The following is a 19,789-nucleotide window of genomic DNA, read 5'->3' as shown; positions in this document are numbered from 1 at the left end:
CAGCGCCTGAACTGTAGGGAGCAGCAGTACACCTCGGAGCAGCTAGTCTGCCGAAAATGAAAGGGACGAAGAAGACACCGACAACATAACGACAACTAACTGACCCATCCATCCTACAAACGGTTAGCTTACCTGGCTCTTGGACAAGCTAGCTTAAGTTAGTAAACCCACAAACTATGACACCCTAAATGTTAACAGAAGAAGGGACAATAAAGCTTCAGACTCTTATAACGTGTTTGATATAGGTACGTTGACAAGTTTAATTCACGATTTGCAAAAAAAAACCATGCCAAAAAAATATTGTCAGGTGCACGCGCTGTGCTATGCTAGCTAATATGCTAGCTAGAAATAGGAAACATTCGCGCGTTGCTAACATAGCTAACGACTTTTCCGTTACATTGGTTATCTGAAGATAACTTGGCGGAGACACGCTGGTCACAACAAGTAACAACATGGCTGAATGGGCTAACGCTACTAGCATGCGTCATTAAATAGACGTTAGGCTACATGGGGAAGCTAATTATCTAAGCTAGCTGCCAAAACTTAGCGCTACCTTTTTGTTAATTATACGCTAACCAGCGTTTGTTTATGATGGGAGCAAATGTTCACATTAATAGTATTGATTCATATAGAAGTACTTTAACCTGCTGTGTTGAATAACCACAGATAAAACCATTAAATGTAGCTAGAAATATATGCAGTCTCAGAGGGACGATAACGTAAATTACAACCATGCATTGACTACAAAATAAAGCACTACTTTATTGATGGGGGCGTGTAATATTACATTTTGCATGTAGGTCATTTAAACTTAGCAAAATATCAGTATTAGCCATTGTTTCACGCTGCTAGCCAGTTTAATTTGGAGGGTTGGAGAACAAATGTTGGGTTTATTTATTGGACAGGGGCTCTCAAAAGTGATGTTAAGAGATCTTAACATGCCTGTTCTCACCTGTCAGATGCTGAGGTAACCCTTTCAGGATGTATGCTGTGTACAGACAAGCACACACACCCACTGCAGTGGAGTTCTCCGTCTACTGCAACTTTATATCCAGCAAGGAGAAGAATTTGGTCGTCGCTGGGACATCTCAACTTTACGTCTACAGGATTATTCACGATGTGGAGGTAACTATAAGTCTGTTTCACTGTACCACGTTTTTAAATACAAGCATTAACAGCTTTTTGTGATATGTGTAACATCTATGTCGTCATTTCAGAGCACGTCGAAGGCTGACAAGTCTACAGGTATGTGTAGACATCACACTCAAAGTACACATTTTACTGTGAATTCATGATATCAACTTAAATGAGTGCATTTGTGGTTCAACGTCATTCTCTCCTCCTACAGATTCTAAATCTCGTAAGGAGAAGCTGGAGCAGGTGGCATCCTTTTCTCTCTTCGGCAATATTATGTCCATGGCCAGTGTGCAGCTTGTGGGAGCCAACAGAGATGCACTCCTTCTCAGTTTCAAAGATGCCAAGGTATCATTGTCTAGGCTGCGCACTGCCCAACAACATTTTAAAACTGCTTAAAGTTGTGTTTGACCTGAGTGTGGTTGTGTTTGTTCCCTCACCAGTTGTCTGTAGTGGAGTACGATCCCGGCACACACGACCTCAAGACTCTGTCCCTCCATTACTTTGAGGAGCCAGAGCTCAGAGTATGTTCGGCAGCATTATCTGTCTAAATTAGAGGAAATGTTGACATACACGAGTGAACTAATTGTTAAGCTAATTTGCAACTCTTTTTTACACTTTCAGGATGGTTTTGTACAGAATGTACATATTCCCATTGTCCGTGTAGATCCAGAGAATCGCTGTGCTGTAATGCTCGTTTATGGCACCCAGCTTGTGGTGCTGCCATTCAGGAAGGACACTCTAACTGATGAACAGGAGGGTGGAGTTGGAGAAGGGTACGCCTGCTGTCCACTATACATTCTGCTCATGAATGTTTTCCAGAGTCTGGTTGGCACTTGTGTCACAAAACCATAAACTGTTTGGTTGTTACTAAATGTGGAAATTCACATTTCAATGTATAACTTAAACTGCCATTTGACTAAAAAAGGCCACCGTAATCTTGCTGCTGTTAAAGTTTACACAGACCGTAGTTATCTAACCATGTCTGACATGAATGGATAGTGTAATGGTTTAACTGCGAGCACTTCTGTCATTGTATCTCATCTACAGACCTAAATCCAGCTTCCTACCCAGCTACATAATTGACGTCCGCGAGCTGGACGAGAAGCTGCTCAACATCGTCGACATGAAGTTCCTCCATGGCTACTACGAGCCCACGTTGCTCATCCTGTTTGAGCCCAACCAGACATGGCCCGGGTCAGTCCACCACGTTATCAGCTTTAACCACCACTTTTATGTTGTTTTACTCAACCAGTTGCTGTTTGCTATAAATATGGCCTTGTTTTGTTTTCATTCTGCCAGGCGTGTGGCTGTGCGCCAGGACACTTGTAGCATCGTTGCCATCTCCCTCAACATAATGCAGAAGGTGCATCCTGTCATCTGGTCCCTCAGTAATCTGCCTTTTGACTGTACGCAGGTCATGCCTGTTCCCAAGCCAATCGGTGAGCTCAGGGAATTCTCTCTCTTGTCTCTGTTTATGAACGGTGTGGTCACTTAAGTGTTAAATATACATTTAGACTCTAGTGTTTGCGTTGTAGCTTCTTTGCTCACATATCAAATCTTTTCCAGGTGGTGTGGTGGTGTTTGCTGTGAATTCATTGCTGTATCTGAACCAGAGCGTTCCACCATATGGAGTTTCTCTCAACTCTCAGACAAATGGGACCACAGCATTCCCTCTGCGTAAGCATTACCATCGGAAACACACACACGTATACTTGTATCTCTGATATCTGGCCTCGTTGCGTTACATATCATTTGATACTCTGTGATGCTCATCACTGGATGACATGTCTTGGTTTCCCAGGTGTACAGGATGAAGTGAAGATCTCACTAGACTGCTCCCAGTCTGACTTTATTGCCTATGACAAGATGGTCATCTCTTTGAAAGGAGGAGAAATGTGAGTCATTGTAATCACCACAAGAATGAACATAAACAATGGTGGCAGTTTACGATTCTTCACTGATTGACTGTTGTCGTCTTGCAGTTACGTGTTGACCCTCATAACTGACGGCATGAGAAGTGTCCGAGCTTTCCACTTTGACAAAGCTGCTGCCAGCGTCCTGACAACCTGCGTAAGTTCTGCCCGCAACTGTGAGCCGCAGTGGTCTGATGAGACAGGAAGTCTATATCTTCTGTAGTCTTTTATGTTTCCGTGGACAAACGCAACACAATAGAGCACAAAAGGCTGGAGGGATTAAGGTTTGACTGACAGGGTTTAGAAATACCAGCACTTCAAGATTAAAGCTTCCGAATACCACAGAAACACTCCAGACTTTACCCAAAACCCACAGGTAGTTTCTTATATCTGGCTGACCTTTTAGGGTGTGGAGTAAATACTGAATACCTCTTTAGTCTGTCAGTCTTCAGGGGATTTAGAATAGAAACTGATATTTCACGCTCCCGGCTCGCCTCCTCCAGATGGTGACCATGGAGCCCGGCTACATTTTCCTGGGTTCCCGCCTCGGCAACTCGCTGCTCCTGAAGTACACGGAGAAACTTCAGGAGACGCCACCAGAGGAGGGCAACGATGACCTGGAAAGTGAAGAGAAGGATAAAGATAAACAGGTTTGTGATTGCATGAAATGTCAATTTTAACAAAGCCTTTTGTCGTGAAGTACCATTGAAATGCCATCTTTCTTGTCACTTGAGTTATGTTTGTGTAATTGCAGCTACTTCGGTGTTGTCTTGTCTATAAACTAAATCACTGCTTATAATTTCCAGGAAGAACCGCCAAGCAAAAAGAAGAGAGTAGAATCTTCCACCAACTGGACGGGTATGTTGCAGTTTACTTTTTCGTGTGTGTGTGTGTGTGTGTGTGTGTGTGTGTGTGTGTGTGTGTGTGTGTGTGTGTGTGTGTGTGTGTGTGTGTGTGTGTGTGTGTGTGTGTGTGTGTGTGTGTGTGTGTGTGTGTGTGTGTGTGTGTGTGTGTGTGTGTGTGTGTGTGTTTTATCTGTCAATCTGTGTTTCACTGAACTTCTGTGTTTTGTCAGATGAGGTGGATGAGATAGAAGTGTACGGAAGTGAGGCCCAGTCAGGCACCCAGCTGGCTACATACTCCTTTGAGGTAAAAGAGGAAAAAAGAAAAGCTTAAATTGCTTTTTATATAAATGCTTGTCTGTGTGGAGGATGATTGATTATCTGTGTACGTGCAGGTGTGTGATAGCATACTCAACATTGGACCTTGTGCAAATGCCTCCATGGGTGAACCTGCGTTCTTGTCTGAAGAGGTATACACATTAAAACACTTTCTAGCGTTCCTCATTGGTAGATGTGCTTTGTGGTTTCTGACTTGGATGTTCATATTTCAGTTCCAGAACAACCCGGAGCCTGACCTGGAGGTCGTGGTGTGCTCTGGCTACGGCAAGAACGGTGCGCTGTCTGTACTCCAGGTAAGTTGTCCCCCTGATGTCATGTGTTGTTTCAAAGCATGTGCACCTGGTCAGGTGTAAGCATGGAGAAGTCTGGGTCTACCAGGGCTGCCTCAGAGATCCACGGAGTAGCCTGTAAACACCCCAGACACATCAGATCACAGCTCTTAAATGCTTTTGGGATTTATAGCACCAGCATGTGTGGTGTATATATATATATATATATATGTGTACCATATACTATCTGCTTACATCTGCTACTTACTTCCATTCTGTTCTCAGAGGAGCATCCGACCCCAGGTAGTCACTACGTTTGAGCTGCCGGGTTGCCACGACATGTGGACAGTCATCTCCAATGAAGTCAAGGAAGACAAAAAAGTACCGCGTTTCTTTTCTGCTCAACAGCCGCACGTTTTCAATGTTTATGTTCTGTTACAGTAAGATGTTTCTCGCTCCTCTCTCAGGCAGCAAAAAGCGATGGATCCGAGGACGGGGCAGAGACCGAGACCGGCGAGGATGGTGAAGAGGCAGAAAAGGACAAGGAAGAGAAGGAGGAGGAGGAGGAGGAGGAGGAGGAGGAGAAGGAGGAGAAGGAGGAGGAGGAGAAGACAGAGCCTCCTCTGGAGGATGATACGAAGAAGCACGGCTTCCTCATTCTGAGCAGAGAGGATTCAACCATGGTGAGAAACACGCGTCATTACACATCTTAATGTTCAGCCATTTTCATTTGAACAGATGCAAAGATATATACGTTTTGAATATAAATAAGATGTTATGGGGGAAACAAAACCTATTTATTATGCAATTTGGATGATAGCTTCTGTAACTTGGTTGTGTTTTTGTGCAGATCCTCCAGACAGGTCAGGAGATCATGGAGCTGGACACCAGTGGCTTTGCTACCCAAGGACCCACTGTGTTTGCTGGAAACATCGGAGACAACAAGTACATCATTCAAGTCTCCCCCATGGGTATCCGGCTACTGGAAGGAGGTAACGAAGGATAACAACGTTAGGTTGTTGCAGTAGCAAACTGCTGTCGGAGTAAAGTAGTACACTTGTATAATATCAGAGCAAATTAAAGGCGTTAAACATAATGCCATCCTGTTTCACTGACACATTCTCTTTCAATTGTGCTTTCAGTGACACAGCTCCACTTCATCCCCGTGGACTTGGGCTCTCCCATAGTGCATTGCTCCGTGGCGGACCCTTTCGTGGTCATCATGACTGCAGAGGGGGTTGTCACCATGTTTGCACTGAAGACCGACACATACATGGGGAAGACTCACCGCCTGGCCCTGCAGAAACCACAGATCCCCGCTGTGAGTAAATCCTCCTCATCAGTCAAATACACCCCCTGGTGGACAGACTGCAGCTGTTGGGGTAGAGCATAAATCCCGCTCCTTCCATGTTAGCGAATGGGAGCTGGGCCAAACGGATATAATGCTTGGTTGTTGTTTCTTTCTAGCCAAACGGCTACCGTGGTGCTAACGCAGCAGCTAAGTGGCTCCCACTGACAAGCTCTAGTCATGCTCGACTGGTGACTTGCTCAGGCGGGTGTTTGGATGGACCTCTAATTCCGCTACTCCCAATACTGCGCCGTTTCGGGCTCTAAATTACATAAAAATCTGAAGATTGCAGCTCTCGTACCCGGGATGCTTTGGCTTCACTTTTGTTCAGTGGGAGGAAGTGGAGACGCCTCGTCCATCTTTATACTCAGTCTATGTGCTAGAGTCTCTGGTGCTGCAGTTTCACTAGTATCACTCGGTTCACTTCAGAGCAACATGCAAATGCACAGCAGTATTACACTCCATCATTTAGAAACTACAGTCATGAAACACTCATTAACATGTTTAAAACCGCCTCCCAATCAACAGCAATCCCGTGTGATCGCGCTGTGTGCTTACCGAGACGTGAGCGGAATGTTCACCACAGAAAACAAAGCGAGCAGCTCCTTCGTCAAAGAGGACGCCGTCATCAGCAGTCAGTCTGAAGTAGAGACCGTCATCCACGACCTCAGGTAAGAGCGTCGCCGCCGCGCTGAAACATCCAACCAGTCGCTACACGTCCTATTTATCTATGGATCGATTCACGTTATATGTGTGTGTGTGTAGTAACACAGTGGACGATGAGGAGGAAATGCTGTACGGAGACTCGAACGCCAGCGCAGCGCATGGACGGGATGAGATGGGCCGCAGCTACGGGGCACAAGGGCTTTTTGACGGAAGCTCGAGCAAAGCGGAGCCCAGCCACTGGTGCATCATCATCAGGGAGAATGGTGTCATGGAGGTACGGGGTGTATCTTACACCACAGGGATACAAACACTATATTAGTCAGGACGTTAATGCTGCTTTCCAGGCTTCCTTTTTCCCCACGGCCTTTGTTTTTGTTTTGACAGATTTACCAGATCCCAGACTGGCGCTTGGTGTTCCTGGTGAAGAACTTCCCGGTTGGTCAGAGGGTGCTGGTGGACAGTTCGTCTGGCCAGTCAGCAGCACAGGGGGAGGGTAAAAAAGAAGAAGTAACGCGTCAAGGAGAGATCCCTCTAGTCAAAGAAGTGTCTTTGGTTTCACTCGGCTACAACTACAGCAGACCCTATCTACTGGTGAGCGTTTGTGTGTTTCACTCCATAAAAATAGAAACGTAACATGGAATGAAAACAGGGTTTAACAAGACGTTTTCTCATTTTCTAGGTCCACGTGGAACAGGAGCTTCTGATCTACGAAGCGTTCCCGTACGACCAACAGCAGCCACAGAACAACCTGAAAGTGCGCTTCAAAAAGGTAAGAGCCGAGACCGATGAAGACGAATTACCACAAGTGAAATATGAATGAGGTGAATGTTAACTGTGCTGCTCGCACTGCGCACAGGTGCCCCACAACATTAACTTCAGGGAAAAGAAATCCAAGCTGAAGAAAGATAAGAAGGCAGAGAGCGGTGCCGCCGAGGAGACTGCAGCTGTGAAAAGTCGGATTGCCAGATTCAGATACTTTGAGGACATCTCTGGATACTCGGGGGTGAGGAGGCCATTCTCTTAGAGCGTCACGTTGTTGTGAAGCGTTGCATCCCGTCACGTACTCTTGTGATTAACCACATAAAACATGTTGTGGTTTTCACAGGTGTTCATCTGTGGTCCGTCTCCTCACTGGATGCTGGTCACCTCTCGTGGGGCCATCAGGCTTCACCCCATGACCATCGATGGCTCCATCGAGTCTTTCTCACCATTCCATAACATCAACTGCCCCAAAGGTTTCCTCTACTTCAACAAACAGGTACACAGAGGACGCACTCTCACTTTAATAGTGTAGGTGTTCTCTTCTCTGTCAACTCCACTATGAAGGGAAACTCAACTCTTATAAGAATTAGAATCTAGAGACAGTGAAACACAACAAAGTGCAGTTTTATTATTCTTTCATCTAGTTTCTAGAAACCTTTTCAGTGTGTGTGTGTGTGTGCATGTGTCTTCCCGCAGGGCGAGCTGAGGATCAGCGTCCTGCCCACCTATCTGTCCTACGATGCTCCATGGCCGGTCAGGAAGATCCCGCTGAGGTGCACCGTCCACTACGTCTCCTACCACGTGGAATCCAAGGCAAGGCTCCCCTCACTGTGCCCACACAGCACCACAGGCAGCGACATGACACAGATTCAAGCTGAAACACATGCCCCGGACTCTCACACCTCCGCCTGCATAACGCCATGCAAAATAAAAGCGTATCGATCGAGCCGCTTTGAAAAGTTCGAGACGAAAGCCCTCTGGCCTTAAAGTTTTCTTACTGCGAGAGGGAAAAGAAAATCAATGCGGGTGACTTTGAGGGGATTAGTCTTTGATGTGAACTTTTTGGCTTTGTTCCCTCTTAGGTGTACGCTATATGCACCAGTGTGAAGGAGACCTGCACACGCATCCCCAGGATGACGGGAGAGGAGAAGGAGTTTGAAACCATAGATCGAGGTCAGACATGAACACATACGCACCCGTAGAACAATATGAAAACTACATGTCACGATTATCACATATTCCCAAAATAGTTCACACAGTGTTTCTGAAATAACTCCTGCAGTCAGTAAACTGAGTCTGTCTTCATTTGAGTCATTACTGTTGTTTCTCCTGTTGTCACTGCAGATGAACGTTACATTAACCCGCAGCAGGAGAAGTTCTCCATCCAGCTCATCTCTCCAGTCAGCTGGGAGACCATTCCCAACACGCGGTAAAAGAAGTTCTCTTTGAGGTTTACCAGTTCGCAAAGACAAATGTAGACAATTAATTTAGTCTCAGTGAGGGTCAGATGGAAATGTCAGGTCTGCATTTTAATTCCACCAGATTCCACACCAGCAAAGTAAACATCAGCAGGTTTAGTGAACACCTGAGTCGTTGGTGTCGTCAGTCAAGTTAACCTAAACCAGGCTCTTTTCTTAAACCTAACTCAGTGGTTGTGTTGCCTAAACCTAAACCTCCTGTGAAGATGGAAGTTTATTTTGAGAAGACACTCTGCATGTCACGAGTGGAAACTGACGCACCGTCTCTGACACGTCCACAACTGTCTCCAGAGGGGAACCAAAGCGTCCTAGTCTGAAGCTAAGGGCAGCTGACCGAGCATAATGTTTGGCTAGTTGAGAGTGAGAATGAGTTGATAGACATTAGACAGTGATAGCAACTGGTAGCTAAGACACAAAACAGGCAATGGAACAAAAGAAGAGGGGGCGTGCAGCATAAGTTAAATATATTTGTGGCAATGACGTAATACGTAATGTATAATCTGAATTATCAGACAGGAGCACCGAAGTAGTACACACTGAACAGCTGTGTGAATGTGCCTTCTCTCTCCGTTTCCACCAGGTACGACCTGGACGAGTGGGAACACGTGACCTGCATGAAGACGGTGGCTCTGAGGAGTCAGGAGACCGTGTCCGGGCTGAAGGGCTACATCGCCGCCGGGACCTGCCTGATGCAGGGGGAGGAGGTCACCTGCAGGGGCCGGGTGAGCAGCTCACACCTTTACCACCAAAAAACGTCCTTCTCACTATAACCCACACGGTGATCAAAATAAAGCCGTCTTCTCGTATGAACTCCGGGTCGGGACATTGTCCCGAGTTTCCCCTTTTACACGTGTAGCACGCAACAGGAGACCGTCGGTGTCGGACACATTCTCACCGACTGGAAATACTTGGTCGTAGGGGCGGTGCCGGAATTTACGCAAATACACCGCAGCCACATAGCTAATGTCCCGTCCAACCGATCCGGACCGTTGCGTTCTCACAGCTCTTCTGAGTGCAGCGTCGTGGTTCATGTGAGCAAAAGGAGGAATGAAAACATCTGCTGACGGCTTCTTGTTTGATGTCTTTTGTTCAGATCGTGATCCTGGATGTTATTGAAGTGGTGCCAGAGCCCGGCCAGCCGCTCACCAAGAACAAGTTCAAAGTGCTGTATGAGAAGGAGCAGAAGGGGCCGGTGACGGCTCTGTGTCACTGCCATGGCTACCTGGTGTCGGCCATCGGACAGAAGGTCTCACCCCGAAACTCTCACATCACAACTTTAGGAGTTCACACAGCTGGAATCAGAAAACGTGTAAATATGAAGGTTGTAAGCTCCTCCGTGTTCCTGCAGATCTTCCTGTGGGTCCTGAAGGACAACGACCTGACGGGCATGGCCTTCATCGACACCCAGCTGTACATCCACCAGATGTTCAGCATCAAGAACTTCATCCTGGCTGCCGATCTGATGAAGAGCGTCTCGCTGCTCCGCTACCAGCAGGAGAGCAAGACGCTGTCGCTCGTCAGCAGGGTGAGAAATACTTTCCTCGGTGTCTGATGTAGCAGAGATCGTTTCCACACAATGGAGTGTTTATTGATTCAGTGAGTATTGATGGTGCGTCTCTGGAAGAGAAGAGCGCAGCTCTTCAGGGACTGAAGCTGTCTTTGACGGGATTTAACAGTTTGTCTTTTTGTTTTGGCCACAGGACGCGAAGCCTCTGGAGGTTTACAGCATCGAGTTCATCGTGGACAACAACCAGCTCGGATTATTGGGTAATGTTCGTAATGCCCTCGGGAAGCAAATTCAATCAAAAGTTCCCGTGTTCTCATTAACCTTTTCTTTTCCTTGTAGTTTCCGATCGAGACAAGAACCTCAGCGTGTACATGTATTTACCTGAAGGTATGCAATGTGGACAATGTGCAAATGTGAAGTATTTGTTATTCATTCACATGCAGTTGTGTGATGAGCGCTCTGTGGTTGCAGCTAAAGAGAGCTTTGGAGGAATGCGCCTGCTGAGGCGAGCCGACTTCAACGCCGGAGCCAACATCAACACCTTCTGGCGGATGCCGTGCAGAGGCGCCCTGGACACCGGCAGCAAGAAGGCGCTGACCTATGACAACAAGCACATCACATGGTTCGGTAAGTGGCCACGATGTCGGAGCCAACGGAAGGATTAGAATCAGTCAGCCAGCGAGTCTCCGACGGAAAACAGATCAGGCGACTTCTATGGTTGGATGTAAATCTAAGTGTCACTGGTGTTAAATCTGGCGACGCTGACAGACTCGGGAATATATAAAAAATACTAAAAAGTTGCAAGCAAATATAAACTTAAAGAGGGTAAATAAATTATATATAGTTTGTTTTTTTATGTTTTTGTTGTAGACCTTTGTCAGGCATTGATGGATCTAATTTACAAAAAAAGTATCGAAATAGATAATAAAGAAATCAATACTACTGCTCCATGTGGACTAAACCTTGTTTGTTTTTTATCTGCGTTCACACAGCGACCCTGGACGGAGGAGTCGGGCTGCTCCTCCCCATGCAGGAGAAGACGTATCGCCGTCTGCTGATGTTGCAAAATGCTCTGAACTCCATGCTGCCTCATCATGCTGGTCTCAACCCAAAAGCCTTCAGGTGCTCGTCACGCTTTAGAAACCACTGCTCAGTGTTTACAGGGATGCAAAGGGGGTTGAGCTGTGTGATGAACCTTTTGGGTGGGGACAGGTTTAGGTTGAGCTGTGTGATGAACCTTTTGTATCTTCCAGAATGCTGCAGAGCGACAGACGAACGCTGCAGAACGCTGTGAGAAACATCCTGGACGGAGAACTCCTCAACAAGTACCTATACCTCAGTGCGATGGAGCGCAGCGAGCTGGCCAAGAAGATCGGCACCACTCAAGACATCGTGAGTGTGCACTAACGGGAGAGAGGATGTCAGTGAGGTCGCTTCTCCTGTTCCAACTCTCCTTCTCGTTTCCTCCCTCCCTAGATCCTGGATGACCTTCTGGAGGTGGACAGAGTAACGGCTCATTTCTGAGATTCACATTCCTACGCCTCGTCCACTGAACGCCGTTTTATATTGAATGGAGAAAAACGTTTTGTTACGGCCATCTTTGTGCAAACCTGATTTGTTTTTCTTACTTGTTGGACAAAAAAAAAAAAGAGGGCAGCCATGTTTTCTTAGGATATTTTGTATAAAAAAAACAAAAAAAAAAAAAAACACTACTGTGAAAGTAATTTACACAAGGCTCGTGTGTGTTTATTGAGCTGGAAAGACAATGATGCCTTAAAGAAGGAGGTAGAACATTTTATTTACATTGTTAAAATAATTTAACAACATTTGGTTAGCTGGCACTGGACTGAGTGGACTCAGAAGAAAAGAAGCCAAACCACCGACAGCGAAGCTTCCATCCGTGTAACACAGAACACAAACGGTTAATCCAACAACCTATAATCTGTATTGCTGTCATCAAAGCCGCGGTTTCCCACACTTTGAGCACCGAAATATTTATTAATAATACTCTCTCACATAGTTGAGCTGCAGCTTAACATCGGCTTGTGTAGCTTGTTCTTCCACTTAACTCAGAATACATCGACTGCTGAATAGTTCTTTAAACATAATCTGCAGTTTAAAGTGTTTCAATTGCTATGATTACACAAAAACAAAATTTAAAGAACACCAAAAATATGATTTAATTCAAAGCCTTACGATAGGCTGTAAAGCTCTAAAGTTCTGGCCTCTGGGAGGCCTCACTACAGTGGGTTTGGGTCTTCACAGTCCTGCAGTCCAGTCTCACCCGTTCTAAAGGAGTCCAGTCTGACACCAGAGTCCCGGCTGATTTGGTGTTGAATCCGCGTGACACACGCGAGCAGCACCATTACTAGCAGCATTTAGAGCTGCTACAGTCGTGGAAATAACTCCTTGCTGTTGGATCAACTTGTGCTTGGAATAGTTCCTTCGTAGCGAGACGTCTGCGCACTACCTCAGGTACTCGTACACGTCTGCGTCCAGAGATACGAGACCGACGTAGGACAGCAGGCCCAGGAAGGAGCGCGTCAGACTCATCGCTGCCATCTCCCACCTGTAGAGTCACATCGTTCACATCTGGCGGCTCACAATCACGGAACACGATTTTCATCATTGATGAAACTAAAACGAGTCTTTACCTTAAAGCCAGTTCGAACTTAAGGCCCTCCCATGTCGTCCTCACCCAGCGGAAGACCCAGAGCCTGGGCAGCACCCCCGTCCTCGCTGCCTGGATGTTCCCCCAGCCTCGCACCGCACTAGAAGACAAGAGGGACCAAGATGCTTGAGACACTCAGCAACACAACCATTACCGAAGAATAAACAATGCAAGTTAAGGGGCTTAGAGTCCAATCAGCTGTCAGTCTTTATCTGCTGCAGCCAGGATTTAAAACTAAAATAAAAAAAAGCTACGGTTTGTTAGTTTGCTTCATGTCTGAACATGACGGTCGATATTTAGTTTCTCCACGCTGGATGAATGCCGATAGCTGATTAACCTACTGCGTAATGACTGTTGGAAGCAGCTTGGTGAGTTTAGAACACCGTTAAAATTGGCAACACTTAGTGAGTGGAAACACTTACTCAGCAAACACCAGAAGTCAAAGGGCCTGTTAAAATGTAACTTAAATGGCTGACTCTTTCTTTTCAATGTCATCCCAAAAGGACACCAAGTCCTACAAGTTGAAAACGTCAACATGTAGCAAAGTCTTCATCAGCTGTGTCCCAATCCAGCGGCGGTCCCATTTCAAAGACTCCTCCAAATGCAGCCTTCTTCTCCCAGACAGACACAGCCGATGGATCCTTCGCGGCCCAACATATCCCAAGATGCATTGCGTGCCGATGAAGATTGTGATTTTTTTAAAATTCGACACTGACCTCTTGGCCATGACAAAGTAGCGGTCCACCGGCGCTCCCAGGCTGATGTTGATGCTTCGGACCGTGTTGATGTTCCGGAACACGAGCAGCATGGGCCGGGGCATCGACTTCAGCACGCGCATGATGCTGTCGAAGCGCTCGCTGGCCATCTCGCGCATGTAGGTCGTCTCCTCTCGGCTCAGGATGTTGGACAGACCCAGCTCACGCATGTTGATGGGCCGCTGCAGCAGCATCTCGCAGAAGAGGAAGTACTCTGCACAGCAAGTTAGATACGAAATGTAAATAAATAGTTTTCTAACAAAAAAAAGTTTGTTAGATTTTTATAGCCAAACAGATGTACGCTCACCTTTGACACCAAGTGCTTTGGAGTGCTCCTCCATTGCTGCCTCGTCTCTCAGGACTACGGACCGCCACAGTTTACAGAGAGCCACTCGGTCACTAAAGGTATAAAAAGGTTAGAGTTCGAGCTCGTGGCTAAATATTCTCAGGTCGTCATATGACGGAGACCAATCTTACCGCTGGCTGAGGTGTTCGTACAAGCCGTGGTCCAAGAGGACCAACTGTGCCTTGTTGTCAGGACCTCGTCTCACTAGAACTGCAAACAAAGAATTCAACACACACACACACACACACACACACACACACACACACACACACACACACACACACACACACACACACACACACACACACACACACACACACACACACACACACACACACACACACACACACACACGATGAGGATCCCCTTAAATTAGTGTGAAGTTATTGTCACAGATTTAAACTGAGCAGGATTTTTCACAGTTGAACAGTTCTCGTCAGTGCTCTCTGGTGGACAAACTATAGAATAGCGGTTTCTTAATTACCGTTGAACATATTTTTAGGATTTCTGTAATTATGTATTCACCGACCTAAATACCGCCACTGATGAGCAATAAGCTAATATTAGCTAATCCGATATTGCTTGTGCTCTTCTAGAAAGCGAGAGATTGACGACCCAGAGGTGTTGCAGTTCATACAAGACTGACAGAAAACACAAAAGCACTAGAGCTGCTGCTGCTGAATACGAGTAATGATCTTCTCTGTCGTGGTCCAACACGTGCATACAGACACGTGCTCGATGAACTCACCGTTTCCCGGATGCGGGTCGGCGTGGATGAAACCGGTGTAGAATATTTGCTCGGCAAATGTTCGGATCAGCTTATCTGCGGCCTGCAAAAGCAAACATTTGATGAGGCGTTTTTAAAAGATGGCCTTTCAACGGTAACACTCCACTCTGAACATCAGCTGCCGTGTCGAGTGCATCAACTCACATCTTTCAAACTCAACCCTTGTCTTTTAATTTCTTCCACGTCGTTGATTTTGCAGCCGTCGCAGAACTCTGCCGTCATCACTCTCTTTGAATTGGAGAGGAGAAAAGGTTTAGCCAAGGAAAAGGTCGGACATCTAGTTATTTTCTACCACTGATGATGACCTCACCTTACTGGTTTGCTCCCAGAACACTTTGGGTACGACAACAAAACTGAAGTGTTTCAGCTCCTCCGCGCACCTCTCCGAATTCTTGGCCTCGTTCTCAAAATCCAGCTCTTGACCCAATGTCCCCTTCAAGTCCTAGATGAAGTAGAATAGAATCAATAACAGGCCAAACAGATATACATGTATATGGTATATACATATACATATGGTTAATAAGGAAATACAACTGCTTCCTGACCTTAAGAACCCATCGGAATCCAAAGGTGGGGTGCATGAACTTCACGACATCCAGCAGGATCTCCAATGTTCTGATATCGCCGTCAAACCGATCCCTGAGGTCAATGTACTGCACCTGTGGGCAATAGAATAAAAACAGTTTGGATTGTCCACCTCCCAAAAACAGCAAGATGGGGGACCTTCTTTTCATGTAGGAGAGGATGCTAAAGCGTGTAGCGTTACTCGATCAGAATGGTCCGATTCTGCTCTCTACACTCTGTGCGATCTCTTCCATGTGACCGTTTTACCGTCTGTGCCGGAGAGTAACTCAGCGCTCACCTTCACGGCGACGGGCGTCCCGTCAAACAGCTCCGCCTTATGAACCTGGGCCAAGCTGGCAGCAGCGATGGGCTCATAGTCGAACTCTTTAAAAAGCTGCTTCGGGGTTTTGTTGAAGTCTTCCTGGAAGAGAGCATCCACCTGGAGCAGACACAATGCTGAGACATTTCAGGCCGTCCCCCCCTTTTCATTTACTGAACCACGTGTCTTTGTTAGCGCTGCAGTTCTCACCTCTTTGTACCTCCGGTTCAGGGCCTTGTCTTCCAGTATTTGCAGGGTGCGGATGTACTCGGGGGGCAGCAGGTGGTTGAAGGAACACAGACCTTGGCCGAGTTTGATGTATATTCCTCCGTTGCTCAGGGCTCCTCCCACCATGCACTCGGCTGCCCGTTGGTGGCAGGCCGACATCTTGGCCAGGTAGGATGGGCTGCTCTAGCAGGGGAGGACAGCAGCAAGACATGACTCTCAAGTGTATTGTTTGTGTGGCATTTTTTCCCGTGGACAGATATGAGTTGAGGATGCGTTACGCGACCTCGTAGACACCAGTCATCTTTCTCTCTAAGCCTTCATCTGTGTTCTGTATTGTGATACCTCAGAAACCACTGAGGAGTGCAAGTAATTATTGCCGTGACTGTTTTTTTTTCTTTGAGATCACCTGCTCAGACGGAACCTATTTCTGTATTTGAGAACTTACCTCATCTTGGCCGCGAAGAGCCACGTTAGTGGTCCACCAGTAATCCACAGAGATCACGATTCCCACAGAGAGACATCTGAGGACACACAGACGAAGAGGGTCGATGGGACTTCAACGTGATATGAAAAAGAATGTGAGTGGCTCATAATGGTAACATCTCCAGGAGAAAACGACCAGCATTAAAGTGAGACTATGTTTGAAAGACGAAACATGTTCCTCCTACAAATGTAAAGCTCATATGGTCTAGTAGCTTATGGTGGCTAATGTTAGCTAACTTTAAGTAGGATCGCTGACATCACGGAGTCATTTCAAGGGATGACTGCTGCAGAACTGTAACACGATGTCATCCGGGAACTGTCGCTTGTAGCCACAGTGGTTGCTGTGCTGCAAAAGCCACGTAGTCTCACTTTAAACACGAGTAGGACCGGTTTACGGGTTTCATCTCAAACCTGCAGAAGCGACCAAATCCTTCAGTCAGAACCTTCATCCTCCTCCTGTCTCTGGGTTCGGACGCAGCATACCGGACCCCCACTGCCACGGGCACACCGACAGACACGCCAACAAGTGTCTTCCATAACAGCCCCCGGCGCTTACCTTCCCTTAACGCAGGAAGAAAAAAATGAATTCATCAAAACAGAAACGTTACCGTGGGTAGAAGTTGATCTGCGACGATGGCCCGGCCGCTGTTCGGTACCTTAGTGAGCTGAAGGGTCTATTTCTTTGGAGAGATGCGGCGGGATGTGGGGGTCTTCGGAGCAGAGCCATGTGATGGAGACACAACCGTAACTAAAGAGGAAAACATACTGGTCATCTGATAACCAAGTGAACTCTTGACTTAACCATGGCTCATTGAATCTGGTGTTGGTTTTTTTGTTTTTTTACTGCCGGCAGTGTCACGTTCACCAAACCGTACCATCGAATGTAAAAATAAATAAATAAAAAAAGCCTGCAACAGTTGCATTCCGAGGTCATTGGCTCGTAAATTAATATTGGATGAAGATGCACGGCTTATGCAATAGATGCACAGTATCAGAGTACAAAGTACACCATGATAAACCACAGTGAGCAGGCAGAAATGAAACAATGGAATGAAAAGTCCATTTGCAATAGCTGCAGATTTCCCAGTGGGCATGTCGGCAGCAACAGTGTTTCACTTTTGAGTTGTGACACACTTGTTATAATCTGGGTGCACCCTTGTATTATTAAAAAAACAAAGAATGGTTATAAAGGCTCCCTGCAGACTCCCATGGCTCTTTGTGCGTTTGTGATGGTCTTACTTCGCCAAAGCTGGACAGCAACTACTGATCACATCCATCATCGGTTTAGTCAATAAAATGCCAATAAATGTTGAAATATAGTCCAAAAAACTATATATATTCATTTTAGAGTATAACGCAGGAACTCATGTTTGACTTAAAACAATGAGCTGTTTTTTAAAAAAGTTGCCAGTTCCTTGTTCTTCATCGACTGACTAATTGATCGATCTGATATTCATGTACATACAGATCACGGTAGTGTGTGTGTGTGTGTGTGTGTGTGTGTGTGTGTGTGTGTGTGTGTACTGGGAAGGAGAGGGGGGGGTAGAGCAAGGCCAATACGACCAGCCGGGGTACTTTAGTTTGTTTTTGTTCGCTGTATACAGCGAAGGGACAAAATGTTTCCAGTGCTGACAAATTGATGTTGAGATTAGTTTATCTCAGGGACCTGAACACTGAAACATCAACAAACAGTCCGTCACTCACACACGGAGTGTTTGCGTCACCACAACAGTGAGCGGTTACGTCTCATCTGAGCCACACTAATATCAGTTAAGAGTGTGCGCCAGTAACGTAGCTGATAATTGTGGATTTGTTTTAATATAGAGGCGCATCTTTGCTTTATGTTAAAATACGTAAAACCACAGCTGCAAATAGTAACGGAATATTGCGAAAGACTGTGACACACAGTTCTTTGAATAACACCCACGTGTCCAGTGTGTCTTTTGCACAAACAAACAAATACAGCTTCTACTCTTAACACGTTGCATCGGTTTGTTGATTTATGTTGCTAGCGTGAGCAGTAACGCTGGTGTTACAGTAACGCTGACGTTATAGTTAGGTTAGCGTTACAGTTAACGTGGCTGTTGTGCAACTAGCTAGCTAACTTTAGCTAATGCTACTATTAAACCAAGCTAAACAAAACATGATTGAATATTGTTGACTTACTGCTCGGGTGGTCTCTCTTGCCATGGTTCCTGGAATAGTAAAACAGCTCTGCTCTCAGAGAGTATTTAACATCCAAAGTGCCCTTCCCTTCTGGGGCCACCTCCATAATCGACCGGCAGCTAGCATGCCAAAGAGTACGGACGAGAGTGGGAGGGGGCATTCCTCCTTACTCACTTCCGGTTTCGCTTTAATCCTGTTCATTCGACATCATTGGGATCTTTATTTTGCTCATAGGTCTAACTATTTTCTCTCAAGTCTCAAATGTGAACGTGTCTCTGTGTCCTTGTGTCCTTGTGTCCTCGTGTCCTCATGTCCCTGTGTGCTCATGTCATTGTGTCCCCTTGTCCTCATGTCCTTGTATCCCCATGTCCTTGTGTCCTCTTGTCCTTGTGTTCTCTTGTCCCTGTGTCCACTTGTCTCTGTGTCCTCATGTCCTTGTGTCCTCTGTGTCTCCATGTCCTCATGTCTCTGTGTCATCTTGTCCCCGTGTCCTCATGTCCTCCTATCTCTGTGTCCTCATGTGCCTGTGTCCTCATGTCCTCATGTCTCTGTGTCCTCATGTCCTTATGTTGTCTTGTCCTCTTGTCCCCGTGTCCTCATGTCGTCCTATCTCTGTGTCCTCGTGTCTCTGTGTCCTCATGTCCTCATGTCTGGGTATTCACTCGACAGATTATTGCCTCTGTCCGTTTGAAGGAGCACAACAAGTGTTTGACGAAGTTTGTTAAATATCGCGCGTGGACCCGTGTGGACATGGAGGGCAGATAGTCATCTTGATGTTGGACTCTCTGGTAGGAGGGACCGCTACGATACGATTATACGGATTGGTTCAAAGAATGCCCTTGTGTCCTCTTATTGGTATTCATTAAGTCTCCTCCATATGCCCAGACTTCACCTAAATAAATGAATCACTGAAAGTAGCATATGGGACACAATAACAATTAATAATTACATGGCTGTGATGTAGGTAAAGCAACCTGTACAGTATGATATTTTTCAAACTTGCCTCACTTCGGCAGATCCACTTAAATGCACGTTTAAAGTTGAAATGTATATTGTAGTAAATGCTGCAGTCACAGGAAAATAACTGTAACCTGATAGTGACAAGAGACAGGTTTAGTATTATTATATTTATGTTAAATCAGGTACTTATAGGTCTCTGTGGGTTCAAAAGTTCTCATCTCAAAGTTTATTGAAAGTTGTAATAAAGAC

The 19,789-nt window shown here is 46.1% G+C and overlaps 2 protein-coding genes across 6 annotated transcripts; one reads left to right on the top strand and one right to left on the bottom strand.

Annotated features, from left to right (window-relative positions):
- Window positions 1-30: 30 nt before the first annotated feature.
- cpsf1 (cleavage and polyadenylation specific factor 1) lies at window positions 31-12,400 on the top strand. 4 transcript variants are annotated; one of them, XM_076112939.1, is made up of 38 exons: window positions 31-122; window positions 960-1,125; window positions 1,218-1,245; window positions 1,349-1,482; window positions 1,578-1,658; window positions 1,759-1,910; window positions 2,185-2,331; window positions 2,437-2,576; window positions 2,704-2,814; window positions 2,939-3,032; window positions 3,120-3,207; window positions 3,554-3,700; window positions 3,857-3,908; window positions 4,126-4,199; window positions 4,288-4,362; window positions 4,444-4,524; window positions 4,786-4,881; window positions 4,968-5,183; window positions 5,351-5,492; window positions 5,643-5,821; window positions 6,377-6,519; window positions 6,614-6,788; window positions 6,899-7,105; window positions 7,194-7,283; window positions 7,371-7,517; window positions 7,620-7,772; window positions 7,973-8,089; window positions 8,359-8,449; window positions 8,621-8,705; window positions 9,335-9,476; window positions 9,848-10,000; window positions 10,103-10,279; window positions 10,455-10,521; window positions 10,601-10,648; window positions 10,733-10,888; window positions 11,254-11,383; window positions 11,515-11,653; window positions 11,738-12,400. In XM_076112939.1, exons 2-38 carry the CDS (start codon window positions 982-984, stop codon window positions 11,783-11,785), a joined length of 4,449 nt encoding a protein of 1,482 aa, XP_075969054.1. In that variant the 5' UTR covers window positions 31-122; window positions 960-981; the 3' UTR covers window positions 11,786-12,400. The 4 variants fall into 4 exon arrangements, with proteins under 4 accessions (XP_075969054.1, XP_075969053.1, XP_075969051.1 ...); XM_076112938.1 differs by having other exon boundaries at window positions 42-157; XM_076112936.1 differs by having other exon boundaries at window positions 87-245.
- adck5 (aarF domain containing kinase 5) lies at window positions 11,977-18,795 on the bottom strand. Of its 2 annotated transcripts, XM_076112944.1 has the most exons (15): window positions 18,581-18,795; window positions 17,071-17,162; window positions 16,826-16,975; window positions 16,377-16,452; window positions 15,914-16,114; window positions 15,683-15,823; window positions 15,366-15,479; window positions 15,131-15,262; window positions 14,965-15,048; window positions 14,782-14,863; window positions 14,165-14,243; window positions 13,995-14,086; window positions 13,649-13,901; window positions 12,916-13,032; window positions 11,977-12,830 (listed from the first exon to the last, which is right to left on the bottom strand). In XM_076112944.1, exons 1-15 carry the CDS (start codon window positions 18,602-18,604, stop codon window positions 12,728-12,730), a joined length of 1,740 nt encoding a protein of 579 aa, XP_075969059.1. In that variant the 5' UTR covers window positions 18,605-18,795; the 3' UTR covers window positions 11,977-12,727. The 2 variants fall into 2 exon arrangements, with proteins under 2 accessions (XP_075969059.1, XP_075969060.1); XM_076112945.1 differs by lacking the exons at window positions 17,071-17,162; window positions 18,581-18,795 and having other exon boundaries at window positions 15,914-16,109; window positions 16,826-16,889.
- Between the last annotated feature and the right edge of the window lie 994 nt (window positions 18,796-19,789).

The sequence above is a fragment of the Anarhichas minor genome, unplaced genomic scaffold (assembly GCF_050575085.1).
Source record: "Anarhichas minor isolate MPS153535 unplaced genomic scaffold, ASM5057508v1 ptg000051l, whole genome shotgun sequence".
NCBI classification, from domain to species: domain Eukaryota; kingdom Metazoa; phylum Chordata; class Actinopteri; order Perciformes; family Anarhichadidae; genus Anarhichas; species Anarhichas minor.
This window is presented reverse-complemented; position numbering and strand designations above follow the sequence as displayed.